This window comes from Heloderma suspectum, chromosome 2 (assembly GCF_057233095.1).
Source record: "Heloderma suspectum isolate Gila_16-S chromosome 2, 16-S_ref, whole genome shotgun sequence".
NCBI lineage: Eukaryota > Metazoa > Chordata > Lepidosauria > Squamata > Helodermatidae > Heloderma > Heloderma suspectum.
The window spans coordinates 105,370,686-105,386,570 of record NC_139459.1 but is presented as its reverse complement, the minus strand read 5'-3'; the positions used below and the strand labels follow the sequence as shown (position 1 = coordinate 105,386,570).

At 44.4% G+C, this 15,885-nt stretch overlaps 1 protein-coding gene across 1 annotated transcript; it reads left to right on the top strand.

Annotated features, from left to right (window-relative positions):
• Positions 1-8,118: 8,118 nt before the first annotated feature.
• Positions 8,119-14,485, top strand: LOC146352592 (relaxin-3-like). Its single transcript, XM_084834440.1, has 2 exons — positions 8,119-8,532; positions 13,187-14,485. Exons 1-2 carry the CDS (start codon positions 8,274-8,276, stop codon positions 13,540-13,542), a joined length of 615 nt encoding a protein of 204 aa, XP_084690566.1. The 5' UTR covers positions 8,119-8,273; the 3' UTR covers positions 13,543-14,485.
• The last annotated feature ends 1,400 nt before the right edge of the window (positions 14,486-15,885 follow it).

Sequence of the window (15,885 nt, the reverse complement as noted above, 5' to 3'; positions counted from 1 at the left end):
TGATGAAGCTGACTGTGTCCATGGAAGCTTATTCCATAATGAACATGTTAGTCTTCAAGGTACCACAAGACTATTTGTCAGTTATGCAACAACGGACAAACATGGTTACCCCTCTGGAAATTGGAGGGAAAAACTGATGAGCTCATGCAGCCTTTTATTGCTTTGTAACTGAGAAGAATTTACAATCTCAATTTAGATGGAGGAGGGGAGGCAATAATGGGCTATGTTGGGTGGGGAACCTTGGGCTGGGAGCTGAATCTGATCCTCTTGCGGTCCTAGTCTGGCCCTCTGGGGTTCCACAGGTGGCCACATCCCCTTTCTCCGGCTCCCCATTTTCTCCAACCACTGATCATTTGGTTGCTTCCTGGCTTTTGTGTAGTCCCCCACCCCCAATTCTAAACAGTTGAAATACCACTCCTAAGGCTTAGTTACTGTCAGTAAGAGCTTTACGCTTCGATATGCTGGTATTTTTTTAAAAAAAAATATGGCACCACCCCTTTTGTCTTTGGCCTTGCCCCTTTGCCTTCTGCCCTCCCCACTACCGGAACATGGCCCCAAGAATGTCTCCAAAATTGAATTTGGCCCACAGGCTGAAAAAGGTTCCCCATCCCTGGGCAATATGGATCAACAGTCCTATGTTCATGGCTACCCTCCATTTCGTCTAGAATTCCAACTCTTCTCCCTTACCATGTTTCTACCCAAGTTGACATGGTTAATTGACAGTAAACCACTCCCTATTTAATATGCTCTTTCATGTCTGCCTTTCTTGATTTGTGGCATGGCAAAATTCTAGTATGGATTCCTAGATTTTGAGTGTGCGTCACCACTGCATGACAGCAGCACAGATGCATAACTGAAATAATATGGTCTTTAGTGGCAACCATATAATTAAGTGTGGTGACTGGGAAACAGAACAGGGGAGAGAAAGAGTGAAGGAACATCAGCTTGCCTGGAAGGTGGTGCTGTGTGCATGAGAAACTCCTCCAGGTTATCTTGCAGTATTTTCAAAGACGGGTGCAGCTGGCTGCTAAAATGACGCTCAAGTTTCCCTTGTAATAAGAAGGGCAAAGGACAATGAATAACCCAATAGAGATAATGGCCTGAAAGAGCCATAATACTGACCTTCCTTGTTGCCTTGGAACATGTTCCCATCTCATGGCTATTTTACTGTGTGTCCTCCTGCTGTGCTCTTGCAAGGGAGAATAGTGGAGGGAGCAATCCTATGTCCCCTAGACAGTGTCTGGCATAGGATTTTTTGGATTCCTGGCTCTGTGCTCAAAGACAGGACTCGGAGCCAGGAAACTGCACTCCCCTCCTTCTCGTAGCTGGTGCAGAGAGAACTGCACTGGCTTCCTCTCTATGCTTGGTAAATGGAGAATGGAGACAGAGAAAAGGAGGCATTCCTGGGGGCAGGGAGGGGAAGAGGCCAGGGCACCTGGCTTACACCTTTTCCTATTGCCGCCCCAGCCTCCTTCCCTCCCTCTCCCCGTAGCCTCCACTAGACACCCATCGACCTAAAATGCAGAGAGGCAGGCATGAGGCACCTCTCTCTCTGCACAGGATACTCGTAAGCTTCCGAGTTCAGGGGCTTACAAGCATCCACGGCACAACACATAGGATTGTGCCCTTGTAGATTAACATGATCTACAGGTGAAATGGTTGGTGCTCTATTCCACAAGCACTTAAACTCCCTATTTCCTTCCTGTAGTAGAATGATTATCTGGGTCATCTTTTTTTCCCATGTGTACCCAGTCTTCAATTTTTACTTGGCTTTTTTGCTAGGCCTCCTGCATGGGGGCTCATTTCTACCTCATCCAGTATTTCTATGTCCCCATTGGTTGCAATGACTTTGCCATTGGTGTGTCACTGGCCACACACAAGAATATTTATTGGTGGGGGAAAGATGACCTCTGTGTATGCATTGAACTTTGTATATTATGGTGATGTGCATTAACTATAATAGTGTATTATGAACTAATTTTTATGGGTGTATAATTTTTATGGGTGTATAGGCATGAACCTGAAAGCATAATGCATAGAACGTTGACTAATGTTGCCACTCCTCCATCCCTTTTTTAGGCCTTTAGGATACAGCTGCAGTGTTTTAGCTGACACTGGTGCAATATCACCTACCCTATCCCAGTCATTTGGGCCAGGCCAGAAGACAGGACCAGAACGTTACATTTCTCAGAGTTAAGCATGATTCTTCTTGTTTTGCTCCTAGGTATACTATTCTAGTACAAATGGGGATGTTTTCTAATTTTGATTCCTAATATGCAATACAAATAAATATATGGATGATTTATTATTTTTTATATCTTAGCTGTCTTGCATAGTCCACTTAGCTGTGAATAAACCATTAGTACCTACTAGCTGCCGGTATGAAATAAGTCATTGGAGGATTATTAGGAATCTGGCAGTTATTATTTGTTATGAGAACTGAGTACGTAGCAGTGTGTCCTAATTGCATATTATTCACTCTTCCAAAATAATTGTAGTAAAGTTATCTGATAACATGTTATCAGATAACATGTGGAATAAATTGGATTACATTTGTAATATCCAACTACAAGGTGTTGCTTTTATCCATGTCACACTGTCCACTTATTCTGCTATGATTACATTTATACTTTGCCTTTTACTAGCACTTGGCTCATTTAGTACATCAGAAAATGACAGTAGAGTTTTGTCAGAGAGAATAAACAAACAAACAAACTCCACTTGGCGTGTACTAGATTTGCAATCCAGTGCATACTTACATGGGAATAAGTCCTATTGAACACAGTGCAATTTATTCAATAGTATTGGATCTGCTAGCTACCGACATCAACCTTTTGCCTAGTAGATACAGAAGGCCAGTTCCCCTGAGTTAATTTTTGCATAAGCAAAACTAGAGATAGAATTAAAATGCTGGCCTTGCATCAGTACAAACAAGACGTGAGGTTTTGCCAAAATATGTAAACTATGATAAATTTATTTGGCTGGTATAGAGAGCTGGGCTATAAACTTGGGTACTGGTCAGTGTTAGTCCTACACAGAGTAGGCCCATTGAAATGAATGAAACTTAGTCACAAGTTTCCTTAAGTCCCATTGATTGCAATGGGTTTACTCTATGTCAGAGTAATATTGGATAATACCCTTGGTTCTGTCCTTAACTCACCAGGTAGTCTTAGGCATGCCACTCTTTGTCAGCCTCACTCTTCCATCTCCAGTTTGTGAATAATAATTTGCTGTTGTTCGGTCATTAAGTCGTGTCTGACTCTTCGTGACCCCATGGACCATAGCACGCCAGGCCTTCCTGTCCTCCGCTCTCTCCCGGAGTGTGCTCAAGTTCATATTCATTGCATCAGTGATGCTATCTAGCCATCTTATCCTCTGCCATCCCCTTCTCCTTTTGCCTTCAATCTTTCCCAGCATCAGGGTCTTTTCCAGGGAGTTTTCTCTTTGCATTAGGTGGCCAAAATATTTGAGCTTCAGCTTCAGTATCTGTCCTTCCAAAGAGCAGTCAGGGTTGATTTCCTTTAGGATGGACTGATTTGACCTCCTTGCAGTCCAGGGGACTCGTAAGAGTCTTCTCCAGCACCACAGTTTGAAAGCATCAATTATTCGACGTTCAGCCTTCCTTAAAGTCCAGCTCTCACAGCCATACATTACTGGGAAAACCATAGCTTTGATTAGACGGACCTTTGTCGGCAAGGTGATGTCTCTGCTTCTTACTATGCTGTCTAGGTTTGCCATAGCTTTCCTCCCAAGGAGCAAGCGTCTTTTAATTTCATGGCTACAGTCACCGTCTGCAGTGATCTTGGAGCCCAAGAAAATAAAATCTGTCACTGCTTCAATTTCTTCCCCTTCTATATGCCAGGAAGTGATGGGGCCAGATGCCATGATCTCCGTTTTTTTAATGTTGAGTTTCAAACCAGCTTTTGCACTCTCCTCTTTCACCCTCAACAAGAGGCTCTTTAGATCCTCTTCACTTTCTGCCATTAAGGTGGCATCGTCTGCATATCTGAGGTTGTTGATAATTCTCCCAGCAATCTTAATTCCGACCTGTGATTCATCCAACCCGGCGTTTCTCATGATGTACTCTGCATATAAGTTAAATAAGCAGGGCAACAACATGCAGCCTTGTCGTACTCCTTTCCCAATTTTGAACCAATTGGTTGTTCCATGTCCGGTTCTTACTGTTGCTTCTTGACCCTCGTACAGGTTTCTCAGGAGACAGGTAAGGTGGTCTGGTACTCCCATCTCTTTAAGAATTTGCCACAGTTTGTTGTGATCCACACGTAGTCAACGAAGCAGAAATAGACGTTTTTCTGGAATTCTCTTGCTTTCTCCATGATCCAGCGAATGTTGGCTATTTGATCTCTAGTTCCTCTGCCTCTTCGAAACCCAGCTTGTACTTCCGGTAGTTCTCGGTTCACATACTGCTGAAGCCTAGCTTGTAGGCTTTTGAGCATCACCTTGCTGGCATGTGAAATGAGCACAATTGTACAGTAGTTTGAACATGCTTTGGCATTGCCCTTCTTTGAAACTGGAATGTAAACTGACGTTTTCCAGTCTTGTGGCCACTGTTGAGTGTTCCAAATGTGTTGGCATATTGAGTGCAGCACTTCAACAGCATCATCTTTTAGAATTTTAAAGAGCTCAGCTGGAATACTGTCATCTCCTCTAGCTTTGTTACTAAGGCTTCCTAAGGCCCACTTGACTTCACTCTCGGGGATGTCCGGCTCAAGTTCAGTGAGCGCACTATCATGGCTATCAGGGACATTAAGATTTTTCCCGTATAGTTCTTCTGTGTATTCTTTCCACCTCTTCTTAATCTCATCTGCTTCTGTTAGGTCCCTGCCTTCTTTGTCCTTTATCATGCCCGTCTTTGCACAAAACGTTCCCTTGAGTTCTCCTATTTTTTTTAAAAGATCTCTAGTCTTTCCCATTCTATTGTTTTCCTTGATTTCTTTGCATTGTTCATTTAAGAAGGCCTTCTTGTCTCTCCTTGCTATTCTCTGGAACTCTGCATTCAGTTGGATATAACTTCCCCTTTCTCCCTGGCTTTTCACTTCCCTTTTTTCCTCAGCTACTTGTAAAGCCTCATCAGACAGCCACTTTGCTTTCTTGCATTTCTTTTTCTTTGGGATGGATTTCGTTGCTGCCTCCTGAACAATGTTATGGACCTCCGTCCATAGTTCCTCAGGCACTCTGTCTATCAGGTCTAATCCCTGAAATCTATTCATCACCTCCACTGTGTATTCATAAGGGATCTGATTTAGGTCATACCTGAATGGTTTAGTGGTTTTCCCTACGTTCTTCAATTTCAGCCGAAATTTTGCAACAAGAAGCTCATGATCTGAGCCACAGTCAGCTCCAGGTCTTGTTTTGACTGACTGTATAGAGCTTCTCCATCTTTGGCTGCAAAGGACATAATCAATCTGATTTCGATATTGATCATCTGGTGATGTCCATGTGTAGAGTCGCCTCTTGTGCTGTTGGAAGAAAGTGTTTGCTATGATTAGCGTGTTCTCTTGGCAAAACTCTATTAGTCTTTGTCCTCCATTTTGTACACCAAGGCCATGCTTGCCTGTTATCCCGGTGATTTCTTGACTTCCTACTCTGGATTCTCTCCAATCCTCCATGATGAAAAGGACATCTTTTTTTGGTGTTAGTTCTAGAAGGTGTTGTAGGTCTTCATAGAACCGATCAACCTCAGCTTCTTCGGCCTCAGTGGTTGGGGCATAGACTTGAATTACTGTGATGTTGAATGGTTTGCCTTGGATTCCTACTGAGAGCATTCTATCGTTTTTGAGATTGTACCCCAGTACTGCTTTTCCCACTCTTTTATTGACTTTGAGTGCTACTCCATTTCTTCTAAGGGATTCTTGCCCACAGTAGTAGATAGAATGGTCACCTGAATTACATTCGCCCATGCCTATCCATTTTAGTTCGCTGATTCCCAAGATGTCGATGTTCAATCTTGCCATCTCATGTTTGACCACCTCCAGCTTACCTTGATTCATTGATCTGACATTCCAGGTTCCTAAACAATATTGTTCTTTACAGCATCGGATTCTTTTCACCACCAGACACATCCACAGCTGAGTGTGCTTTCGGCTGTGGCCCAGCCGCTTCACTCTTTCTGGCACTACTTGGAAATACCCTCTGCTCTTCCCCAGTAGTATATTGGACACCTTCTGACCTGAGGGGCTCATCTTTCGGCGTCATATCTTTCAGCCTTGTGATACGTTCCATGGGGTTTTCTTAGCAAGAATACTGGAGTGGGTTGCCATTTCCTTCTCCAGTGGACCACGTTTTGTCAGAACTCTCTGCCATGACCTGTCCATCTTGGATGGCCCTGCACGGCATAGCTTATGGCTTCACTGAGTTACGCAAGCCCCTTCACCACAACAAGGCAGTGATCCAAGAAGGGGGGGATAATAATACTGACCTATTATACAGTGTTGTTCTAAAGATTACAATAAGTTAGTACAGGAAAGAATAAATGGACACAAATCTGACATCAAAAATGGCAATATTAAAAATTAGTGGCAGAACATTAGCCTCTCAGGAGGGGCTATAGCTCAGTGGTAGAGCACCTACTTCACATTTAGAAGGTCCCAGGTTCAACCCCCAGCATCCCTAAGTAGGTCTGGAAAAACTCTGTCTTGAAACCCTGAAGAGCCGCTGCTGGTCAGTGTTGACAATACTGGGCAAGATGGAGCAATGTCTAACTCAATATAAGGCAGCCTCCTATATTCCTGTCTCACTGACCTTAAAAGTGGTCATTGTGGGGCAAAGAAACTTCAAAGGGAGATTACAGCAAGAGACTGCTGAGTTAGACTTCACCAAAAAGTTCAATTCTATTGCCAGAGGCTTGAATTGATATAACGGATTTCTATCAGACGACATGTGTTCATTGGCTTACCTTAGTGCCAGGGTGTTTGTGTTATCAGCAGCAATGGTTCTGTGAATGACCACTGTTAACAATGGGATTGTCACTGTCAGTACTTTCTGCATTTAATTTCTTTCTGACCTCTCTGCACCCATCATATGTACAGTATAAACCAGAAACTGTCAAACACTCCATGCATCTGATAAAATGGGTTACAGAAACCCATATAACCCATGAAAGTTTATGCCAGAATACATTTGACTTTAAGATGCCACAAGACTCTTTTGTTTTTGCTACAATAGATTAACACGGCTAAGGGGGCGGGGTGATAATGTATATGAAGAACTTTAGACTGTTCAAAGTGCTATGTAAATCTTAAGTATTTCTAGTACTACCCCTATGAAGAAGTCATTGCTGTGGCCTCACTTCGTTTAGTTTGAAGGAATGTAACGCTTCCAAATGTTTGGCAGCAGTGCGCTTGCATAACAACTGGAAAAAGATGTTTGTGTCCAGGCTTCATAGTTGTGGTTTAAGACCAATTCTGAGAGAGATCGTTTGATTTCTGCTTTATCATAATACCTACATGGCCACTACTCCTGTCTGGATATGGCTTCTCCTATATTGCTGGTATACCCCCAAATAGAAAGACGAATGGGGTGAGGGCTGCTTATTTAGTTATTTATTTATTCGAGGCATTTTTTTTATTTATTTTTTTACTCTGGTCTTTAGCTGAAAAGGCTCCCAGAGAGCAGTTTAGATACGCTGGATTAAAACGAAAAGACACTGCTCCTAGGCTTACAGTCTAAAACACACGACGCTAAAGGAAATCATTAAAGCTGCCCGTGTGTTTTATTTACTTCACAGATCCGTCCTAGCAATTACGCGGGAAGACAGGAAGGCCTGGCGTGCTATGGTCCATGGGGTCACGAAGAGTCGGGCACGACTTGACTGAACAACAGCAACCAAGAGACGACTCTCCCCCCCCCCCCGCGCCCCACTCCAGTGAGTGGCCATCTGCCTGTCGCTTCTCTGTCCCAGTGAATTAAGAAGGGAAACAGGTGGTGGGTGAGAAGCTGGAGAGAGGAAATGAGCAGCGGGACAAGGTGCGGGCGCGCGCGTGGCGCGCAACACAGCTCCCCTCCGAGGGTCGGGCAGCGACGGGGTGATGAGTCAGAGGCGGAGGGGCTGCCGTCCTGGCGCTCTATAAAGCGCGAGGCGAGCGAAGGCTGCAGTCCAGCGCGCGCCGTCGGCAGCAGCTGGGCGCGAGGGCTGCCTTGGCCCTACGACTGCCGCCGCTCGCTTTGAGCTGCGCGCACCGAGCCGATTCGGAAGGCGGGACGGAGGAAGGGGCTTCGCGAGCGAGCGGCCGGGCGGCCGGGCGTGCCTTGCCATGGGGGAGAAGAGGCTGCTGCGGCGGCTGCTGCTGCTGCTGCTGCTGGCGACCACGCCGCGCTGTCAAAGCGCCCAGGAGGCGGGAACTGCGGCGGCCCGCGGGAGCGGCCCCGGCGAGTACGCGGTGAAGTTGTGCGGGCGCGAGTTCGTCCGCGCGGTCATCTTCACCTGCGGAGGGTCCCGCTGGAAGAGGATCCCCTTGCAACAGCGGCAGGGGGCGGCGCAGCAGCCCCCGCTCCCTGGCGGCGCGCGCGCCGGTGAGTAAGAAGCGCCGGTGAGTAAGAAGCCGCTCCCTGGCGGCGGCGGCACGCGCGCTCTCCTCGCCTCGCTCTGCCCGCCGTGGGCGGGAAAGTCGGCTTGGCTGCGCGTAACACCGGGAGGCGACTTGCGCGCGTGCGCCGCTCGCTCTCTTCCCCGCGCGCTCTTCCAAGCGAGCGCGGCCGCTGTTGCGCTGCGCCGCGCCGCGCCTCAGGCCTGAAGCCAGCCCGAATGTGCCGGGAGGGCCGCCAAAAAAAAAGTGGCGGGGTTTCATCTGGTTCGCAGGCCCTTTAAAGACAAAGTTATACACTTAAAATAATTTGTTTGCAGAAAATAATGGGGGGGAGAAAATGTAGGGGGGCTGTGTGTCCCCCCCACCCCGGCCTATCTCTGGCTACAGATTTGCCTTGACCACAAGAGCCACACTTGCAGGGGCGGGCGGCTGGGCGGGGACAGGAAAGAAAGGCTGGTAAGTCTCCCTCACTTCTCAACTAACTGAAGTCCCATTCATTTCAATGGATGTGTTCTTAAGTAGGACTAACGTTAGATACTACCCTTTGGCTGCAACCCCCACGTTCCTAGCCAGCTTGGCCATGCACCATTCCCATCAGTTCACAACTTACCTTTCTCTTCTCTGCCTCGCTACTGCTGTCCAGCTGCTTCTGCATTACTGATACGTTAGAACAAAACCAAAAAAAAAATTCCATTTACCAACCTTGATTACAAAAGAGAGGAAGAAATACTCTGAGCATGTGCAGTTTTGCACTTTAAACTCACTTAAATCATAGCACTGTCATGACTACAGAAATAAAATGCAGTTTGCTTCTGCTACCCTGATACTAAACACATCTACTTGGGAATAAGCACCGTTTTGTTGTGAAGGGGATAATATTTTTTTAAGTAAAAATAAGGAAATTAGCATCGAGATCCATGTACATACCTGGCTGACCCCTCCCAATGTTCTTTAAAAAATAAAAGATGCTGGGTTAAGCAGCGTCCGCCCATGGCAGAGCTTTTCTACACCAGGCATTTATCCTGCATTTCTCATTCTGTACTCATGGTTGTTTGCGACTTCTTTAAACAATGTTGTGATCCTCCAGATTCATTTCTGTGTTTAACGAGCACTTCGGGGGAGCTTTTTAGAGCAGAGAAAATGTGGCATTTAGGGCACAATCCTAAAGTTGGTTCCCAGACAATTTATTTATTTATTTATTTATTGCATTTATACCCCGCCTTTTTTCCTCTTCCAAGGAACCCAAGGCGGCTTACATTATCCTCCTCCTCTCCATTTTATCCTCACAACAACAACCCTGTGAGGTGGGTTGGGCTGAGAGTCTGTGACTGGCCCAAAGTCACCCAGTGAGCTTCCATGGCCGAGCGGGGACTAGAACCCGGATCTCCCAGCTCCTAGTCCAACACTCTTGCCACTACACCACACTGGCTCTCCAACCGGCCAACCGGCCTCTACCCACTCCCGTGCCACCTCATAGGCAGCACAGGTTGGCCCCATGTGCCGCACTCGTAAGAGCAGCGTGGAGCAGCGGAAATGGGGTATTCCCGGTGGTGGGCTAGGGCGGGGAAGTCTACCACACATCCTATGTGTTGTCCAGCCACCGCTTCCCAAGGTCCCATGGATAAACAGCAAAAATCAGCTGTCTAGCCATGAAAGCAGAGCGAGGAGGAGATCCGCTCCTCACTACTCCTCCTGCCCTGCACTGGATGGGTGGCCGCCCCCAGGGTCGGAGGAAACCGTTGATCCACTAGGTTTGCTCCCTCCGTTGTAAAAGTGAAATAAACCTCTTTTTCCACTTGTGTATCTGTACTGTTCTGCTATACTGCAGCGTCACCTAGACATTATGTAGTGGAAAAGCAGGAAAGGAAACACTCTTCATGCAGTGCTCCAACCTCAATTCTGTAGATTGACAGTCTCGTGTAGAAAAGCTCCTAGTTCAGGTGCTAACACTGGGCTTGTTTGCCACTGTCCTGATCACCTGCCACACTCTGGGTGGTTATTTGGGAGCCCCCTGGGCTGTGGACCCTGGACCTCTACCCCAAGTTGCACCACCGTGCATTCACATATCATCTCCAATCATAAACATGTTTTTTCAGCTCCACTAAAATCAGAAGGGCTTTCTTCTATTGCTAAACATAAATAGAAGAGAGCCTGGCAATTTGAACTTGTGAGCAGGCAAGTTCCACTGACAGTGCATGTGTATGCATGTTTACTCAGAAGAAAGTCCCATAGTATTCAGTGGCACATACTTGAAGGTAAATATGCATAGGATTGCAACCTGAGAGAGAGACAAACTGTTGGGGGCTGGGGTCACACAAGATTCTGAAAAAAAGACAGAAATTAGACTTGCCTTTCTATGTGCTTGTGTGTGTGAGTGTGTGTGAGAGAGAGAATATCATTGTGATAGAGAGCTTTGGCTATTGGGTGGTGGAAAAGGTAGGAAAGGTTCCTCCTGTGCAAGCACCAGGGCATTACTGATCCCTAGAGGGACGCTGCTTGCGCTGGCGTTTTCATGGCAGACTATAGTGGGGTGGTTTGCCAGTGCCTTCCCCAGTCGTGACTATGTTTCCCCCAGCAAGCTGGGTACTCATTTTACCGACCTCGGAAGGATGGAAGGCTAAGTCGACCTGAGCTGGCTACCCGAGACCCGGCTTCCGCTGGGATCGAACTCAGGTCGTGGGGAGAGTTTCGGTTGCAATACTGCCACCTACCACTCTGCGCCACACAAAATGTAATTAATTACTAAAATAAAATATGAGAGATCCCACACGGAAGAGTCAGGAGGGGGACTAGCTGAGGAGCAAAGCAGCAAGGACTGGCTGGGCAGTTCTGTCTGGCTTAGGTGGGGCTTTGAAGTCATCCTGTTCCACAGCACAGTCATCTACATGTCTATTCAGGCAGAGTTCAGTGGGGCTTACTCCCAGGTAAGCTGGTATAGGATTGCAGCCTTTATTTCCAGTGAGCTGCAGGCCTAGAGGGAGTCAGTTACACACATCCCAGGACAATTCACTGATGCTCTATTGTTTTGATTTTCTTTTGCCAATTGGCCTTGATTACTTTTCATTCATGTCTTCTTTTCAAAAGAGGCCTCTCTTAAACCTGGGGTCAGGATAGCAGATTGACAAAAAGAAAGTCCTTCAGATATACCACATACCATATAATGTTAGCTTATTAACATATTTGTTGCCATCATATGTGATGGCCACTGACTGGGGTGGCTTTAAAAGGAAATTGAACAAATTCTGGGAGAAAGGTTAGTGGAAACTAGCCATGATAGATAAATGGAGCCTCCATGTCAGAGGCAGTATATCTAAATATAAGATACTGAGTACTAGACAGTGGGGACAAACAAAAGGGGAAGGCTAGGCTAGTTCACTACTGTGGGGGAAGCAAAAGGATGAGATGGACCCTTTGGTATGATCCAGCAGAAAAATTCATAGGTCTCTAAGGTATTCCTTCCTTTGCACACCTCTGCCAGTTTTTAGAATCAGGACCTGAGCTGAGCTTAGAATAGATATCACATTGTAATAACAAGGAAGAGGCTGCTTTGGTGCATGTGCAGAGTACAGATCTGGAGCAACATGTCTAGGGAGAGTTTTCTCAGGTAAAATTCTGTGATGTCCAAGGCTTAATTAAGGAGCAGGACGGATCACTATTTGGTGCTCTGCCTTGGGCAGCAAAATGTCTTGGTCTGGCTCTGATTTCTCTTCTTCCAGATATATTGGCGAAATCTCATTTTGTATGGCTGATCAGCACCAGCTGTTGCAAAGTTACTACTTTTTGTCCAGCTGCCAATGTATACTTTTCTGGTGTACATACCAGAAATTCCATTTTGCACTACAGTTTGGGTGTGGATGGGTGGCAAAGGTTTGGTGTGTGTGTGTGTGTAAAATTCATCAGGATCCAACAGCCAGCTCTTTATTAAATTCCAAGCTTAAAGAAATGTGTACTAGGAATAGCATCTATAGTGATATCAACAAACAAAGATGTCTTGCCTTAGCATGGGTACTTAGTGCACAGACCCATTTTTGTGTGTGTGTGTGTGTGTGCGCGCACTGTAGAACCAATAAACTGTCGAGAAATATAGGTGTTCCTGGGGAAAAATAAATTGTCTAAAATGGGGGGGGACCACACACGCTATTCCCTCCCTAAAAACAGTCCTTCTACATACTCAGTGGTGCAACCAGAAAGCACTTGAGCCAGCTAAAAAGAATAATTTATTCATGCCTCATTTCCTGATTATAACCACCTACTTTCACATCCTTTACATCCACCTACTTTCAGCTAGATTAGGGTCATCAGGCTTTTGCTGTTTCCAACTCTTAAAATCCCTGCCTAGACTTTACAGGAATCAAATTTTGGGTCCCGCATTCCTAGGACATGCAGCACCAATACTTAGAAATTTTGCTCAGAAAATTCTTTATGTCTTTAAAAGTATTTAAGGGTGAAAATACAATTGGTGCATATGGCAAAACAGCATTTATTTGTCAAATGAAGTTCAAAGATCATGCACTATGTTTATACTGCAAAATTACATAGGCATTCACAGTAATATTAAAAGAAATGGGCATCCAAGAATCTTAGCTGACCTTTTAACACTGGGTAACCTTTTGATGGATTCCTTTATTTTATTTTAACAGAGTTTGTAGAAAGTGACAAAAGACTGGAGAACATTAAGCTGCAGTCAGACTTGGATCCTAAATTGGAGCAACTACGAAGTGTCAATCAACCAGCTGGACAGCAGTCACTGAAAGATTTGTTTAATTTATATGATGATTATAATGAATATGTTCCTACTTCTGATAACTTCAGTGAATACATCCATCAATTAGAGGATGGCTCCCAAAAAAGCAGAGGTGAAACTGGATTGGCCATGGGCTCAAATAACTTTCCTTGGTTCAAATACCCTCGAAGAAAGCGTGAATTTTCTATGGGAGTGGCTGGAATATGCTGTAAATGGGGATGTACCAAAACTGAGATTAGTACACTGTGCTAAAAATACAACTATATCTCTGCATTTAATTTTTCAGGAAAGGGACTCAGTGTTAATTGCAGTTATACTGACTGTGTGTAGGAAAAAGGGGGTTGATGACTTTTAATTTGTTTTATCTCCAAGTAATTGATGTGTCTTAGTTTCTTGTAACACATCCCACACAAAAAATAATTGTCATTAGAACCATGTTTTGTGCTAATTTATATTTGTTTCACTTCACTGTGTTCAGTTTTTCTACTTCTAATTGTTTTAAAATTATGCTGATATTTATAAAACATTTGCAACACTGTTGAGAGAAATTCAACTTTTAATTAAAGTGTTCTATGGTCTACATGAATAGCGTATATATAAAATTCACGGATAGCATGTATAGGCCAGCCAGAAGGTATAACTAGGGGTTGGATCCAGACTTGGCCATGCTTAGGGAAGGTCCCTTTGATTTCAGTGGGACCCAAGTTAGTCATGACTGACTTGTCCTGTTGATTTCAGTGGGTCTACTCTGTGGATGACTAAGGCTACAATCTTATACTCATTTACCTGGGAGTAAGTCCCATTGAACTTAATGGGATTTACTTCTGAGAAGATATGTTTAGGATTGTGCTGTAAGTCTGGAACCAATTCCAAGGATATATATTTCCTATATATTCTGAGTCAGGGGATATTTAATAAATACAACCTCAATAAAATAAAGCTTGGTTTTCCCATACTATCTGGGTATTGGAGAATGAACTGCATGTGACTGCACATTGCACATACAAGTGAAGGTACTTGTTCATGTATGTAAAAGATAGCAAAACTATGTAGGGAATTCATTACTTCAGGGTTGTGCATGTCAGAAGTCTCCACTAACATTTAACAAATCTACAAAACATATTAAGAAAGTAAGGCTATAGCTGATTTCTGGCTATCCTTTTTGTCTTGAAAATAAAAAGGGTCCATAACAATGAGTTTCCTGTGTGGTTTTCTACCAGCTGTTACTATGAGTTTATATCCATAGTAATTATGAACCAGGAATTATTAGTCATGGGCATTCACATCTCAAATTTCCTGATTTTTAACACTTCCAATAAACACTGCCCCATACCTTATAGGATTGCTGACTGCTCTCCCTCCAAAGCAGTCACTTCATTTGTTAGCTCATTCAGTACAAGGGCTGTGACACAGGATCATGACACATACAATGGGAGGAGCTCTCTTTTGAAAATAGAAGTTTCCATCTTCTCTACAAACTCCAGTTAACTAGCCACCCTTATCACCTTGGTTTAGCTAGATGGGAATGCATTCTCAATTCTCCCCTTAAGACTTGCTGCACAAAATGATCTTTCACCAAACCCAGCCCCCCCAAAAGCAAATCTGCAAATGCATTCAACACAAGTTGCTTCAGAGCCTGAGCTGGATCAGGACCATGGTATGGGGGGAGCAGGGTTTTAACCATCAGTCCCAATCAGAATCACCCTGACATCTATTTACGGGGGGGGGGGGGTATTCTTGGAGTTGCAACAGACTAACATGAGTACCTGCCCCTCTGGCATTTGTGACAATGACAGCCTTTACCAATACTCCATTCGGTAACACACAAAATTCCAATTTACAGTTTACAACTATTGACAGAAGATGACAAAAGAAGAGTGAATGGGTGTGGGTGGAAAAGAATAATCTGAGTCAAACACCAGTGATCAACATTAGAGAGTTGTAAAGAAATAAAATACTGAGATAGGGTAAGCAAAACATTTTGAACACTCCAAAGCAAACACTATATAGATGCCAAATTTCTATTTTACCCTCAGATTTTGTCTAGCATCAGGGTTAAATGATGGCCTATTGGAAAAATTTGGTTCGAATATAGAAGGAACAAAACTGGAGATAGAATGGTCTTGTGTCTACAAAGAACAAATTACTAGGTTTGCCAAAAAAGAAAAATGAAGCTACCCCTGCGATTCTCAATGAACAACTTGTGTGTGTGTATTTTCTGCAACTGATACTTCAGACTAACATTCCTCAGATAAGCTACTGTACAAATACAGAAATATGACACTAGAAAAGGGAGAAAATGAAAGTAAAGCATTAGGGAAAAGGAGGGGATGTTTTGTACTTGTATGGTGTTCTATTATGGGGACATAATATTCTGAAAATAAAGAATCTGTTCCCGTACATTAAGAAATCTCAGGTTCCAATAATTAGAAAAGGAAAGTGAGTGAGGAATTAAAAGTACAAAGTGGACAGCAGAAACTATACTCACATGGGCAGCCCAGATCACAAAGTGATGGAAGGTGGTATATAAAGCTAGACAGATAAAAGTTGGAGTTTGCACATGCTGCCAGCAACAGAGAGGCCTGCCTAGCAGGA

Bases quoted from the DNA above. Each gene is read 5' to 3' on its own strand.
- LOC146352592 (XM_084834440.1), top strand. From the start codon at position 8,274: ATGGGGGAGAAGAGGCTGCTGCGGCGGCTGCTGCTGCTGCTGCTGCTG. The intron at 8,533-13,186 runs GTGAGTAAGAAG...TTATTTTAACAG, and splicing joins CCCTGGCGGCGCGCGCGCCG to AGTTTGTAGAAAGTGACAAA.